Here is a 14424-nt window from a genome sequence, read left to right as displayed (position 1 = left end):
GTTGAGGTGGGGTGCAAATTAATCCTCCCCTCCCCACAGTAGGAAATCTGAAAGGCTAATTTTCATAGTTGCCATGGACATGCACTCTATTTGTTTAATGATGTAGTGACAGCAGCTGTTATTTACTCTGCACCTGCCCAGGTGCTCTGAAAGGATATGTTGCTCTTCTCCACATATAGTCTTCTCACAATGTAGACACAAATATGGCATCCAAGATCTGCACTAAATGTTTATGTGCCCCAAGCCGAGTTTTCTAAGAGCCCTGGCTGGCTTCCAGCTGTAGTACAGGTTACCCTCAAACTCCCAATCCTGCCTGAACATGCAGAGTGCTGAGATTTCAGGCATGCTCCATCACAACCAGATCTATTATTCACATTTCACAGATGAAGAAAACCAGGACATAGTGTAGGCAAATTCTCCACAACCACACCAGCTCCCCAAAGTACAATGACCACTACTGAAGAAAGGAATACTCTCAAATGGTTAGACATTACCTTCCTCACTGCCTGTCCCTGAGGATGAGTCCAGTGACAAGAGAGGGCTGGAATATTGGCATTTCTTGATCCATCCTGATTCCTAGGATGCCCCCTCATGGGCAGAAATATTAAATGAGGCCTTTGGAGTCAGCTGAACTCACTCCAAGGATCCTGTAAGCCTATGTAATAGTTGAGAACCTCACTTTTGTATGGAGTCACTGAATGTATTTATAGCAGAATTTAACCATGTGGACATTGCTCAATTATAATCGTATTTCTACCACTTACTAACTAGCCATTTGGTATCAGTGTGTGTGTTGCACACATGTATGTGCATGCATGTCTGGGACCCACAGAGTGAAAGGAGCAAACTGAGTCCTATAAGCTAGCCTCTGACCCTACATGTGCACACTGGCACACCTACCCACACCCATGCACCCACCTCTTTCACATACACATTTTTTTAAGTGATAAAAATTTTAGTGACAGATTAAAGAAAAAAAAAACTCCATAATTCATTGTAATTCTTCTAAATACATAGACCTGAAAGGAGGAGTGCGACCTCTGATTTCTGATTTCCTAAAGATAGCTATTATGTCACCATATTACCAACCGGTTCTACAAAAGCAGAAGAGCCAGCTCGAAGCACAAGGGAAAGCATGCACTTCCATAATTAGGTGGAGTAAGAAATGAACCTCACACCCTCATACTCACTCTCAGGTCAGCACTAGGTGGTCATGTAAGTCTGAGTCCAGAACAGGCTCCCTTCGGCTCTAGAGTTCTCCATACCTAACAGATATCTAGACACACCTCATCAGTTGGCATATGCCATAGCTTTCATATGACTGGGACTCTCCGGTCTACACAGAAGGTTCTATCCTTCATCATGGCCTTACCAGGGCCTCACTTCAGCCCGGATGTGAACACAATGACTGCCAGCGTGGACATCTTTCCTGATGAGCTTAGGACCCTAAACCAGGTCGGGAGTACAGGTTCCAAATTCACCAAGTCAGTGTGCAAAGAAATCAGTTTACCCAACATGAGGAAAGGATGCTTTTTTCAGAAATAGTCAGAAACTCAAATGCAATCCCTAGCTAGCAAATAGAATACCTGGAGGCATTCACTTACAGATGTCACTGTACCCCAATGCCATAATCCTAAAGAGAGGTTCTAGATGTATCTCCCAGGAGTACTCAGCTGTAGATTTTTGTTTTTGTTTTAGTGAGTGCCACGGACTTTTCAGTCTATAATATTTTGTTCTCTATGTGTATTTTCTTTTCTAGGCCAATTTATCCAGGGAATTTATAAATTGTAAAAGCCAATCAAAATGAATTAAAAGAAAAAAACAGGTTTCAAAATCTTAAATCAAGTATGATCTATAAAGAATGGCTTTTAAATGTTATTTGTTTATTAATCCATTTTAATAATCTTTGAGACAAGGATTCACTATGTAGCCCAAACTGGCCTCAAACTCAGATTCCTCTTGCCTCAGCAGCCCCAGTGCTGGAATTATAGACATGTGCTACCATGCCCAGATGCTAGGGAGTGGTTTTTTAATGTCATTACATTGAGAGTGAATGCTTCAAAACAGCGTGTCTCTATGAGAGATCATGTTGTAATAGGCAGGGCTAGTTCATAGGTACAAATAAATGTGTTTCAGTGGTTACCCAATTTTCTGAGCCATGAGGAAGTTAGTGACTACCATGACTTTGCTCAGGAGAGTATGAATGTCTTGATGCAGACTAGGACTTTTAACTACACAACAGAGCCAAAGGAAAATTTGTTCAGGATTCGAGGACAATGGGTAGTTGAACTCCATGGACACTGAAATTTTTTCTTTGTTTATTTAGTTGGTTTTGGTGTTTCAAGACAGGGTTTCTGTATTGCTTTGGAGGCTGTCCTGGGAACTGGCTGGGTAGAGTAGGCTAGTCTTGAACTCACAGAGATCCCCCTGCCTCTACCTCCTGAGTGCTGAGATTAAAGGTATGCACCACTACGGCCTGGCAAACATTGAAAATTTTCAAGTGCCCTGAAACAGTGAACCTGCTCACAGACTGTCAACACTGCCACTAAATCAGTCTTTCACTTATGTGACTTAGAAAGAGACCAACTTCTGTTCCCCAAAGCAGCAGTGAACCAACATGCCGCACCTTTGAGACATATACTTTAAATAGCAAAAATCCAAGGAACCAACAAGGTACTAGGATGATCAAATATTTTACAGCTCATAGAGTAGTGGGTAAATGAGCAAAATACATAAAATCTTTAGCAAAAGTATAGGGATTGATACTGCTATGTAGTAGGTACAAAATTATCTGTGCTATAACTCTAGTTTTATGTCAATTCGACACTAAAGTCGAAGGAACCTCAATTGAGAAAAACGCTTCCATAAGGAGCTGTAGGCTATAGGCCTGTAGGGCATTTAATTAATTAGTGAGTTATGGTGGAGGGCCCAGCCCACTGTGGGTGGTACCATTCTTGGGCTGTTGATCCTGGGGTCCTTATAAGAAAGCAGTCTGAGCAATCTGGGCAGAGCAAGCCAGTTAGCAGTTAGCAGCACCCCTTTATTGTCTCTGCATCAGCTCCTGCCTTCAGGTTCTGCCCTGCTTGAGCTCCACTGCTTTTGATGATGAACTGTTATATGGAACTATGAGCCAAATAAACCTTTTCCTCCCCAAGCTGCTTTTCATCATAGCAACAGTAACCCTAACTAAGACAATAACTATAAACTATTTGGCTGATTAATAAACATGTTTGTTTTTTTATTTTTTGTTTTTTTGTGTTTGGTTGAGGGAAAGGATCTCACTATGCAACCCTGGCTGGCCTAGAATTCTTTATGTAAAACAAACAGACTGGCTTCAAATTCCCTGCCTCTGCCTCCTGAGTGTAGAATTACAGGTATGTGCCACCATGCTCAGCTCCACTACTGTTTCCATAATCAAAATGTATGTTCTTGGTCTTTCCTTCTTATCTATGGATAGGGCCAAAAGAGACACACTGTCTACTTTAACAGACTTAACAATTGCTTGAGGGATATTGCCAACAGCATAGCCTTTTTGACCAAATCCAGCCACCAGAACCTCATATCTTTCTCAGTAAAGTTGAGAAGCTGTCACTTAATAAAAAGCCATGATCTTCCAGTTACCCTTGATCACCTGAACTCCAACGCGCTTCCTACAACAGTTTGGTTGTTTGGTTTTAATCCCAATTTCATCCAGCACAATTCCCTCTGCAGTCAGTATCAGTTTTAATGTGAAGCTGCTTAACCACTTTTTTGTTTGCATGAACACAACTTCACATATGGGGGGGTGTGGCACAGTGTGTGTGTGTGTGTGTGTGTGTGTGTGTGTGTGTGTGTGAGAATGTGTGTGTAGTACAGAGGGTAAACCTCTGTTGTCTCAGGAGTCATCCATCTTGTTATTTTTTAAACTATTTAATTACTCCATTTTCCTCTCCCCAGCCTCATGTGTGTGTCTGTATGTGTCAGTGTTTTTGTATAAGAGTGTATGCTGGATACAGTGTACATGTAGAGGTCAACGAACAACTCATGGAAGTCAATTCTCCCATTTCACCACATGGGTACCACAGAGCAAACTCCACAGCAAGCACATTTACCCACTGAGCTTGATTTTCTTAAGATTATTTTTATTTTATTTAATTGTGTGTGTGTGCTTAAGTAGTCCTTAAACCTGATGAAAAGACATTTGATAATTAAAACACAAATTAGATATACTCTAAGATTGAAAAAAATTAAAATGTGGTCTATTTTGTTAGCAAGATTGTGCAGAAACAGGCATTTTATATTCCTAATGTCAGACTAAAGTTAAAAAAAAAAAAAAACCATTGTGAAGGACTATTTGGCTTGTCTATCAATGTTTCAAACATATATATCCTTGATATATCAATTTTACTTTGTGAAATTTATCCTTGTAAACATACACACAAAAGAACAAAATTGCAGGTTACTCACTGAAGCATATTTAGTAATCATAAAAAGTTTAAAATAGTTGGGCGTTGGCCTTTAATCCCAGCACTCAGGAGGCAGAAGCAGGTGGATTTCTGTGAGTTCAAGGCCAGCCTTGTCTACAGAGAGTTCCAGGACAGGCTCCAAAGCTATAAAGAGAAACCCTGTCTAGAAAAAAAAAAAAAAAAAAAAAAAAAAAAAGTTGGGTGCTGGTGATGTGATGCAATCCTTTAATCCCAGCACTCGGGAGGCAGAGGAAGGTGGATCTCTATGAGTTTGAGGCCAGTCTGGTCTACAGGGTTCCAGGACAGGCTCCAAACCTACAAAAAAAAATCCTTTCTCAAAAAACAAAACAAAATAAAACAAAAGAGTTAAAAATAATTCACTATCAACATAAAATTGGTTAAATAATCTAAATACCAAATAGCTAAAAATAAGGTTTAAAAGAAATGACAACTTAGAGGTGGTGGTGCACACCTGCCATCCCACAACCTGAGAGGTTTTTACCTCTGAGAGGTCTCTACCTGGGACCAGGGCAAGCAAGAGGACCAGGAGTTCCAGATCAACTTTGGTTACACAGTATGTTTGAGGCCAGCACAGACTGTGTATATGATACTATCTGAAAAACAAACAAGGAAGAAAAAAAAAGACAAAACTCTCTACTGACACAGAAGTTATTCTTGAGACACATTAAGTGGAAAAAAATGTGCAAAAATTTACAAGACAGGGTATCTCTGTATAGCCTTAACTGTCTAGGAACTTGCTCTGCAGATCAGGCTGGTCTTGAACTATGAGATCCACTTGCCTCTGCTTCCTGGGTGCTGGGATTACAAGTATGCACCATGTTCTTTTATGTACAGAATAATCTCCAGAAGAGTACACAGAAAACCAGTAACAGCAGTTACCTCTGCGGAATGTGTCTGACTTGAGGGAAAGGAGTATGAGTCTTTTTACTACCAATTTCTTCTTTTTAAAAATTTCTGTTTGTATGTATGTATCTGCTGTGTATGTATGTGCCTGTAGTCCAGAAAAGGCCCTGGGATCCCCGGAGCTGGACTTACAGGTGCTATAAGCATGCTATGTGTACTGGGATCCAAACTCAGGTCCTCTAGAAAAGTAGTAAGTACTCTTAATTGCTAGGCTATTTCTCCATTCTCCAAAACAAAGTCTTTATATTTAAAAAGTAACTTTGAAGCAACTTTTCATATGATTAATTTAATCATTTGCCAGCTTTGATGGTTCATATCTTTGATTTCAGCACTAGGAAGACAGAGTAAGTTGGATCTCTTTGAGTTCAAGGCTAGTGTGGTATACATAGTGAGTTCCAGGACAGCCAGGGCTGCACAGAGAAAACCCGTCTTGAAAAAAACCCAAAAAATAAAAAGTAATAAAAGAAAGAAGAAATAAGTTATCATGCCACAAAAGGATATGGAGGATCTTTTAGATGCTTATTGATAAGTGAAGGAGGCTCATCTGAAGAGTTTATACACTGAGTGACTACAATTATTGTCAATAAAATCAGCAGTGGAAAGGAATGGGGCCAGGGAGAGGAATGAATGGGTGAAACACAGAGGATTTTTAGCACAATGAAATGATTCTGTTTTATACCTTAATTGTGAATATATGATAATATGAATTTGTCAGTCTAAAAAACTGTACAACACAAAGACTGAACCCCAATAAAAAAAACTATAAGCTTTTCATAATCACACTGAGATAATATTCAATTGTAAGAAATATATTACATTAACACAAGATATTAATAATAGAAGCTAAATAGAAGCCAGACAGATGTGGTGCATGCCTTTAATATTAGAACTGGGAAGGCAAAGGCAGACAGATCTCTGAGTTCTGAGTTCAAGGGCAGCCTGGTCTACAAAGTGAGCTCCAAGACAGTCAGGGCTACACAGAAAAACCCTATCTTGAAAGAGAAGGAGGAGGAAGAGCAGCAGCAGTTAAATAGAAGATATAGAGGGTAAAAAGAATTCTCTGTTATTGAATTAATCTTCTACAAGCTTAAAATTCCTCTAAATATCTAAGTCTGTGAACTTTTAAGTGCCTATGTATGCATTTAAGAAAACAGTTTACACTCTTTGTAAGGTGTTTAACAAAGTACAGTACTTACTACCCACAGCCTTAGCTCAAAAGCAAGGTCAAGAGTCAAGTTCCTACTACTATCTAACTGTGTGGTCTTACGCAAGTTGTCTCTTTAGCCTTAGTTTCTCCATCTGTAAAGTAGAAAACAGCAACCCCTTCTAAGAATGCTGCGTACAAAATGCTTACCACAGTGCCTAATGAAAGAGAAATGTTCGAAATAACAGCGCACTATGAAGGCAATTTTATTCACAAAATGATTAATGTCATTCAGATAGATGCCCAGTTTGCTCCAATACCAACCTATCAGTAACAACCCTGTTTAGGGCCTCAGATTCTTAATGGCACTACTTGGAACGCAATCCTCATTGCCTAAGGTTAGTCCATATAGTTCAGACAATCTTTATTCCATAAATGTTATTTTTCATCCTTGTTTGGCCCTATATTACAGGTTCAGGCCCTGGGGCCCCTTCTTTCTGTCCCTCCCCATTCCATCCAGACCATTCAGGCTCCGCCCCTGTCTCCTCCCCACTCCTTGGCCAAACTCATCACTTATTTCCTTTCCCGAAGCTGAAAGAAGCCCCCTACCTAGATACTCGTAGTCCGGTAGAGCTAGGCGCTCGGGACTCAGCATCCTTTGACCGGGTAGTTTCCACGCTCCAGCTTTCTGGCTTCCGGAATCCAGGTTACAGCCTGTCTCTGTTGCCATGGCACCCATGCGGCCAGAGGAGAAATAGAAGGCGGAGAGGGTGTCACGTAAACAGTCTCCGTCTGGCAACGCGGAGCCCTCCACACAAGTTCCGGAAGCAGTTACTTGGAGGGTTTTTTGTTTTGTTTTGTTTTTTGGTCTTGTTTTGTTTTTTAAGTCCTATTTTTAGGACCTTAGTTTTAAAGCTCTGAAATGAATCTCCGAATGTGTAATATTTCGTGACGCCGAAGAATTAATGTCAGCGGTTCATATTCACAATTTCTGAATACATAATTTCTGTTTATCCTAATGATAATTATTAAGTATGACCTCGTACAACACTGAAATCTCGTTACCTATTATTAATCACTTTTAGTATTTACTCTCTTGAGTTGCTACAAAGTGCTCATTGTATCTTGGCGGCTTCTTGGGGTCAGGGATGTGCCTTTTAGCCCCCAACAAGGTTAGACATAAGTGGTACTCAATGAGGGACCAGTGAGATGGCACACCGTCATTAGTCACTGAGTACAATCCAAGGTACCCCATATGGTGAAAAAAAGGAATACCAACTCCTGCAAGTTGTTCTCTGACCTTCATGTGCCCCACGCCCCAAATAAATACATGCATGTTGAGGGGGCGGGGAAGGGGAGGCAGTCTCTCTGTATACCCTGGCTGGCTTGGAACTTGATTTAGATCAGGCTAGCCTTGAACTTACAGAGATCTGCCTGCCTCTGCCGCCAAGGGGGCTATTTTAAAAGGTGTGTGCCACCCCACCCAGTAGAATGTAATTTTTAAAACTATTCATTAAGTCGTCTGTAAGTTAATTGCCATTTCCTCTGAAATTCCTTTCAATTATTGAACCCTACTTCTACTCCTATCACTTATTATTGGATACCTAGTCCAAGTGGTTTTCTTTTTTCCTACAAAGACACTTCACTTCACAAAGGAAGTGGATCAGAAATAGAGCATTTATTAGATACCCCACCCTACACAAATTGTACCCCTTTAGAAGAAGAAAGACTATTCATCAGTTTTTAAATAACCAGATATTTCTTTTTGCTCCCCTCTCTGCACAACAGGATAGAGCCGTAGCAATCATCACAATACAACGGTAGAAGGAAAAGCCGTAAAGCCACTTTGTCCTCACTTGTTTGTTGTTGTTTTTTTTTAAATGCTCTCCCCCTTCAACAAGGGGATGTTTTGCAAGAGGAGAGGTTTTGTGACAAAGAAAGAAAACAAAATTTATGCCATCAAAGGAGTGACTGGGAATCCCACAGACCACCTACACTGGGAGAAGGGAAAAGAAGACTCTTCTTTCATGTTCTGAGTGGCCTATTCTTGGCTTCCTCCAGCTAGGAGCCTCTCAGACCTTGTAATTCTCCCTTCCCCTAAAATTTGTATGTATGTCTCAATTCCTGTGAGTCACTCTGAATCTGGATGTGGTAAGGAGAAAGGGACAGAACCAGAGTCAGAGCAGTGGTCTGAGGTAATTATTTTGCTAGGTTGGTATTTGATATGAAGCCTTACAAATATGATTAAAAATAATTGCCTTTTCCTTTCTCCACCACTCCTCTATGCAGGTTGAGGGTATGGAAATTTAATGAATTTTATACTTGGGCTTATCACTATACTATAAAATATATATATGTATATATATATATATATTTTTTAATTGACATAGGGAAGCTGGGTGTTGGTGGTGCATACCTTTAATCCCAGCTCTCACAGAGGCAGGTGAATCTCTGTGAGTTTGAGGCCAGCCTGGTCTATAGAGCTCGCAGTTCCAGGACAGGCTCCAAACAATACAGAGAAACCCTATCTTAAAAAAAAAAAAAATGACATAGGATCTTACCTATCTCAGGTTTGCCCTCAGCTCACAAGGTAGCCAAAGATGACCCTGAACTTCTGACCCCCCCTACCTCCATCTCTGGAGTACTGAGATTATAGGCATGTGCCATCAACTTCTTTTATTTGGAATTGGAATAGAATGCAGGGTCTTTCTTTATCCATGCTAGACAAGCCATCAGCTGAGCTACAACACCAATACTAGGATTATTATGGGTGATAGTTTTATCTTACTTCCCAGCAACCTGAAGTTATTTGCAGATAATTTCATATGTTTTGCCCCATAAAATTGCCTCACAAAAATTAAGGCAATTCCCTTTTTTCTAAGTAAGAAAATAGGCATGGGTCACTAAAAAAAAAAAATATGACTTGTCTAATATCATCTATCTACTCTGTGGTAGGGCTGGAAGTGGATCTCAACTATATCAACATCCAAGCGAGTGGGTTGACCACTAAACCACATGCTCTCTTTTTTAGGGATTGTTGGGTTGGTGTTTATTTATTTACTTTTCTTTTTGTTCTGTCCTGCCAGCGACTGAGAGCTCCCAGATGAAAGCAGAAAGTTTTGAATCCAGGCTACACATTTGACATCCTCTTATTTGTGGAACATCATCCTGGGAGTTGGAGGGTGCTGCTATTGGGGTCTGTGCGGTGAAGCTGGGAGCCTACCCCAAGAATATAGCTTTGTTTGGGCATTAACCCATTTGAGGTTATAATAATGATAAGTTTCAGCACCAGTGGCGCCCGACTGTTAATGACTCAAAGAAAGCTAAATAAGAACAAGATGTCATCTGCAGAACAATTTGTAGGTTTTTCCTATAGTTCCATTTCTTCTATTAAAGTCCCAAGGATCCTTATGCTTTTTGTTTTGTTAGGTTTTTTAGAAGATTTCTTTTGTTTTAAGATGTATTTACTCATGTATTTTACATATATGAGTGCTCTATTTGCATGTATGCCTGCATGGCAGAAGAGGGCATCAAAGAGAAGAGGGTACCAGATTCCATTATAGATGGTTGTGAGCCACCATGTGGTTGCTGGGAATTGAACTCAGGGCCTCTGAAAAAGCATCCAGTGCTCTTAACCATTGAGCCATCTCTCCAGCCTTTGTTTGTTTGAGACAGTGTTTCTCTGTGTAGCCCTGGCGGTCTTAGAACTTGCTCTGTAAACCAGGCTGGTCTGGAGCTCACAGACATCTGCCTGCCTCTGCTTCCCGAGTGCTGGGATTAAAGGTGTGCACCACCACCAGCCAACATCCTTATCCTTAAAGGTAGTCTTCCACTCTGAGTGTTCCAAACACCATATTGGTGAGGAAACCTAGAAGGGCAGAAGGTTACTAGTCTAAAGCCTCAAATATTTGGGGTTTCATAGAAATAATATTGGCCCTTCCTGGTGGTGGAATTACTGACTATATTTCCTTACTTTATATTTTTCTATATTCTTCAAATTATCCATCTATTACGAACTGAAAACAATGATAAATGTAATGGCCGCCTATATAGTGTTTGTTTTTCCAAGAGGAAGCTATTGCTTTTTGGATTACATAATAGATTACATAACAGATTTTAGCAACACTAACATGATAGATGAAATTTTTAAGTGAAGCATGCACATTACTCTTAAAAATAGAAATGAGAGTGGGAGAGATAATTCAGCAGTTAAGCGTATGTACTGCTCTCACATAGGACCTGAGTTCAGTTCTCAGCCCCCACATCAGGAGGTGCACAACCTCCTATAACTCCGGCTCCAGGTGGTCCAGCACCCTCTTCTGAACTCTGTAGGCATCTGTACTCATGCATATGAAAACACACACAGAGACACATAATTAAAAATGAAATACACATGAAAAATTTAAAGAATAAATATATAAAGGAGTTCTAGCAGTGTGCAGTTTTGTGATCCTGCTGAATATTAGTGAAAAAAACTATCATCCCTCAATTTAAATGGATTTTCTGATCCCTATATTAATACAACATATTTCCAAAAACTTACCCAAGCAAATAATCACTTAGACCATTGGTTCTCAACCTCCCTGATGCTGCAGCCCTTTAATACAGTTCCTCATATGTAATGATCCCCAACCATAAAATTATTTTTGTTGCTACTTCATAGCTAATTTTGTTATTGTTAATGCAAATACTTGTGTTTTCTGATGGTCTAGGTGACCTCTATGAAAGGGTCATTTGACCCACAGGTTGAGAACCACTGACTTAGACAAACGAGTGAAAAGATAAATCCATACTCTTGAAAGATGCAAGTGACAGGGCTATGAAAAAAAATGCTTCAGTAAAAGCTATGGCTGAGAAAGCACACAAAAAAAGGTGTAAAAAAAAAAGGGAAAGAAAGAAAAGAAAAGGGGGGGTCATGGCTATACATGCTTGTAATCCCAGCACTGGGTAGGTAGAGGTGGAGACAATAGGACCACTTGGGCTCACTGACCGCTAGCACAAATGGAAAACCTATGTTTTTCAAGCTCCAGGTTCAGTGAGAGATTCTGTGTCAAGGGAACAAGGTGAAGAGCAATAGAGGAGGATACTTGATGTTGTCCTCTGGCCTCCATAAACATGCATTCACATGCAGCACACACAGAGAAGAAACTAGTGATGTGAATGGACCAAACATAAAACAAATTGGAAGGTGCTATGCCGGCTGCCTGGGAAGAATGGACATTAATGGTCTTCCCCAGCAGTGAACCCTGAAAGCTACAATACCAACTTACCAGGCAAGATGTGTCCATTGCTGCAAAATTAGCAAGAAGATTATGGGAACAACCAACCCATTCACTGACGGGATTTGAGACCTGTTCCATAGGAGGGAATTCATGACTCATACTATGGCTTGGGAGGTCATAAACCAAGAAGCTGATCCTACTACTGTTCTGCTAAATGGACATGTTGCCAACTGCCTTCAAAGAGAGGGCAGAGAGAATGTAAGCCAGAGGGTGGAGAAGAGTACAGTGAAATGAGGACTTCTAGACAGGTCAAGGCTGTTTGCACTCATGAACTCACTGCAGACGTGGTTCCCTGCTCAAGGCCTGTCAAACAACATTCCAGCAAACAACACTAGTGAGACTCAGTGAGTTACAAAATAAATAATAAGAGAAGCCATGAAGGCGGAAAGAGGACATACTGGGGATGTCTGAGGGGACAATCGTCAGTCAAGGGATCACGATACATTGAACACATGTCTAAGGGAATAAAAAGAGGAAAATAGAACTAGTCCTTCCCGTGAGGCTGAGGTAGTGTGGAGGCACCAAGCTCGAAACATGGGAGAAGCATCCGTGTCACCATGTGCTGATTTGTCAACCTCCTTACTGCTCGAGATTTCTCATTGCATAAAGAGAAAATTAATAGACATTCGGTTCTGTAAATAACCTAGGAAAGTACTTATAAGAAAGAAGAATGAAGACTATAAAAAAGTAAACACGTGCTTTTTTAATCTAGGGAATTAGCCGGGAGAAAAGAAGTGCAAGTTGAATTATTGTACCACAGGACAGGTTCAAGAAACTAGGATGTGCTTTTTATCAACTCACCAGGCAGAAGAATGCTAGCAGCAAAAAGGCCACTAAGAAATGCAGGTCACAAAACGCATGCTGAGCCCTGGGCTCTTCTAAAAAGACAGTTTGCACATAGCAAAGTAGAGGCTAAGCATGATGCCACTGCCTGTGATCACATGTTTACATTAAAATGCTATCTAATCGTTTTGAATTGCCACACAAATCAACAGACCAGAGTTTTGGGGAATTTTTAAATAAAAGTAAATGTTCAAGCCAGGAGTAGTGGCACATGCCTTTACATGCCTTTAACATTGGCATTCGAAAGGCAGAGGCAGGCAGATCTCTGTGAGTTTGAGGCCTGTCTGAGTTACATAGTGAGACTGTCTCAAAACAAGGGAGGATGGAAGGAAGGATGGAAGGAAGGAAGGAAGGAAGGAAGGAAGGAAGGAGAAAAAAGAAAGAACTGTTCTTAAGCTTCAGTATTTAAGAATCACTAATGTAAGGCACAAGAGATGGTTCAGTGGTTAAGAGCACTGGCTGCTCTTCCCTAGGACCCAGGTTCAATTCCCATCACTGACATGGCAACTCACAACTGCCTGTAACTAACTCCAGTTCCAGGGGGTCTGGCACCCTCACACAGACATACTTGTAGGCAAAACACAAATTCACATTTCAAGGAAAAAAAAAAAGCTTTTTATAAAGAATCACTAGTATTTTATAAGAAAGTAGTAAAAGTATAAAAATAAATTGTCTTTGAAAAGAGTTATTAATGTTTCATAAGGAAGAAGGTAAAAGGACATTGCTTAAATTGAACTGGAACTCAAAGGCAATTAGAGGCTTTTACCTTCTTCTTGCTCTGTATTTTCAAAGGCTGCAAAAAAAAAATTGATTAATTACTCCATCACGTTGCTTGAAATGGGGAGGAATTTCAGATTCTCCTCTTTCTCTTCCTCTGCCTTCTAGACAGGGCTTCCTTATGTAGTTCAACTGGCCTTGAACTGAGACTGTCCTAGTTTCAGCCCCAGAGCTGGAATAACAGGCACATACCACCTCATCTTTTAAAGTTATTGTTGTTGTTATTCTTAAAGTCTTCTGCTAGAATATACATTCCTTAAAGGCCAAGGCTGTCTTCATTTATCTTTAAACGTCCAGGTCTGTGCACAGTGCCTGTCAGAAGGCAAGTGTACAATAAACGCCTGTTGAATACATTAGCCTTCTTATAGATTATAAGTTTGAAAAAACAAAGGTCATTCAATCCATTGGGTTATGGTTGTTTCATAGCAAACAGTCCATAAAACAAATTGATATGATAAAATTGCCCCCCCCCAAAAGATGGAAGATACTAACTAGCTGTGGTGGCTCATGCCTACAGTCCCAGGATTTTAGAAGCCTGAGGCCAGAGTAACCCTTGAGACCAAGAGTTAAAAACCAGACTGGGCAACATAGGGAAATTCCATCTTTAAATAAATAATAAAATAAAAAACAAGAAGCATCAAAGCCCATGTGGGAAGCCCTGTGTTCAATTCTCAGCACTTCACAAACAAGACAGGAAGATGCATGCCTGTATCCAATATTCAGAAAATGGAGGCAGGTGGAACAATGCTGTATAAAGACACATTAAGAGAATTAGTTCAGGAAAAGGAGAGAACATTCTAAATCGTATTAAAGCAAAGTTGGGAATGAACTGCGGGTTCCAGCTGCCAAATCTTCAGACAAAAATCTGGAGTCTCTGTGTTGATTTTGTCCCCTCAAGCTAGCCTTTAAATTTTCATAAAAAGTTACTGCTCTAAAATTCAAACATGTCCCTGTTACTTCCATGCTTTAAAAATGTTTCTTGAGTCCACCAAGATGGCTCAGTGGAGAA

General features: G+C 40.3%; 1 protein-coding gene across 2 annotated transcripts in view; it reads right to left on the bottom strand.

Annotated features, from left to right (window-relative positions):
* Cstpp1 (centriolar satellite-associated tubulin polyglutamylase complex regulator 1) overlaps positions 1–7291 on the bottom strand; it is a 162458-nt gene extending 155167 nt beyond the window's left edge. For both annotated transcript variants that reach the window (XM_051184207.1, XM_051184206.1), the window contains exon 1: positions 7123–7291. In XM_051184207.1, coding sequence (XP_051040164.1) covers positions 7123–7252 — 130 coding nt within the window. In that variant the 5' untranslated portion in view covers positions 7253–7291. The remainder of the gene's footprint in view (positions 1–7122) is intronic.
* Between the last annotated feature and the right edge of the window lie 7133 nt (positions 7292–14424).

This window comes from Phodopus roborovskii, unplaced genomic scaffold (genome assembly GCF_943737965.1).
Source record: "Phodopus roborovskii unplaced genomic scaffold, PHOROB, whole genome shotgun sequence".
NCBI lineage: Eukaryota > Metazoa > Chordata > Mammalia > Rodentia > Cricetidae > Phodopus > Phodopus roborovskii.
The sequence above is the reverse complement of the archived record's forward strand: the minus strand, read 5'-3'. Positions and strand labels throughout refer to the sequence as shown.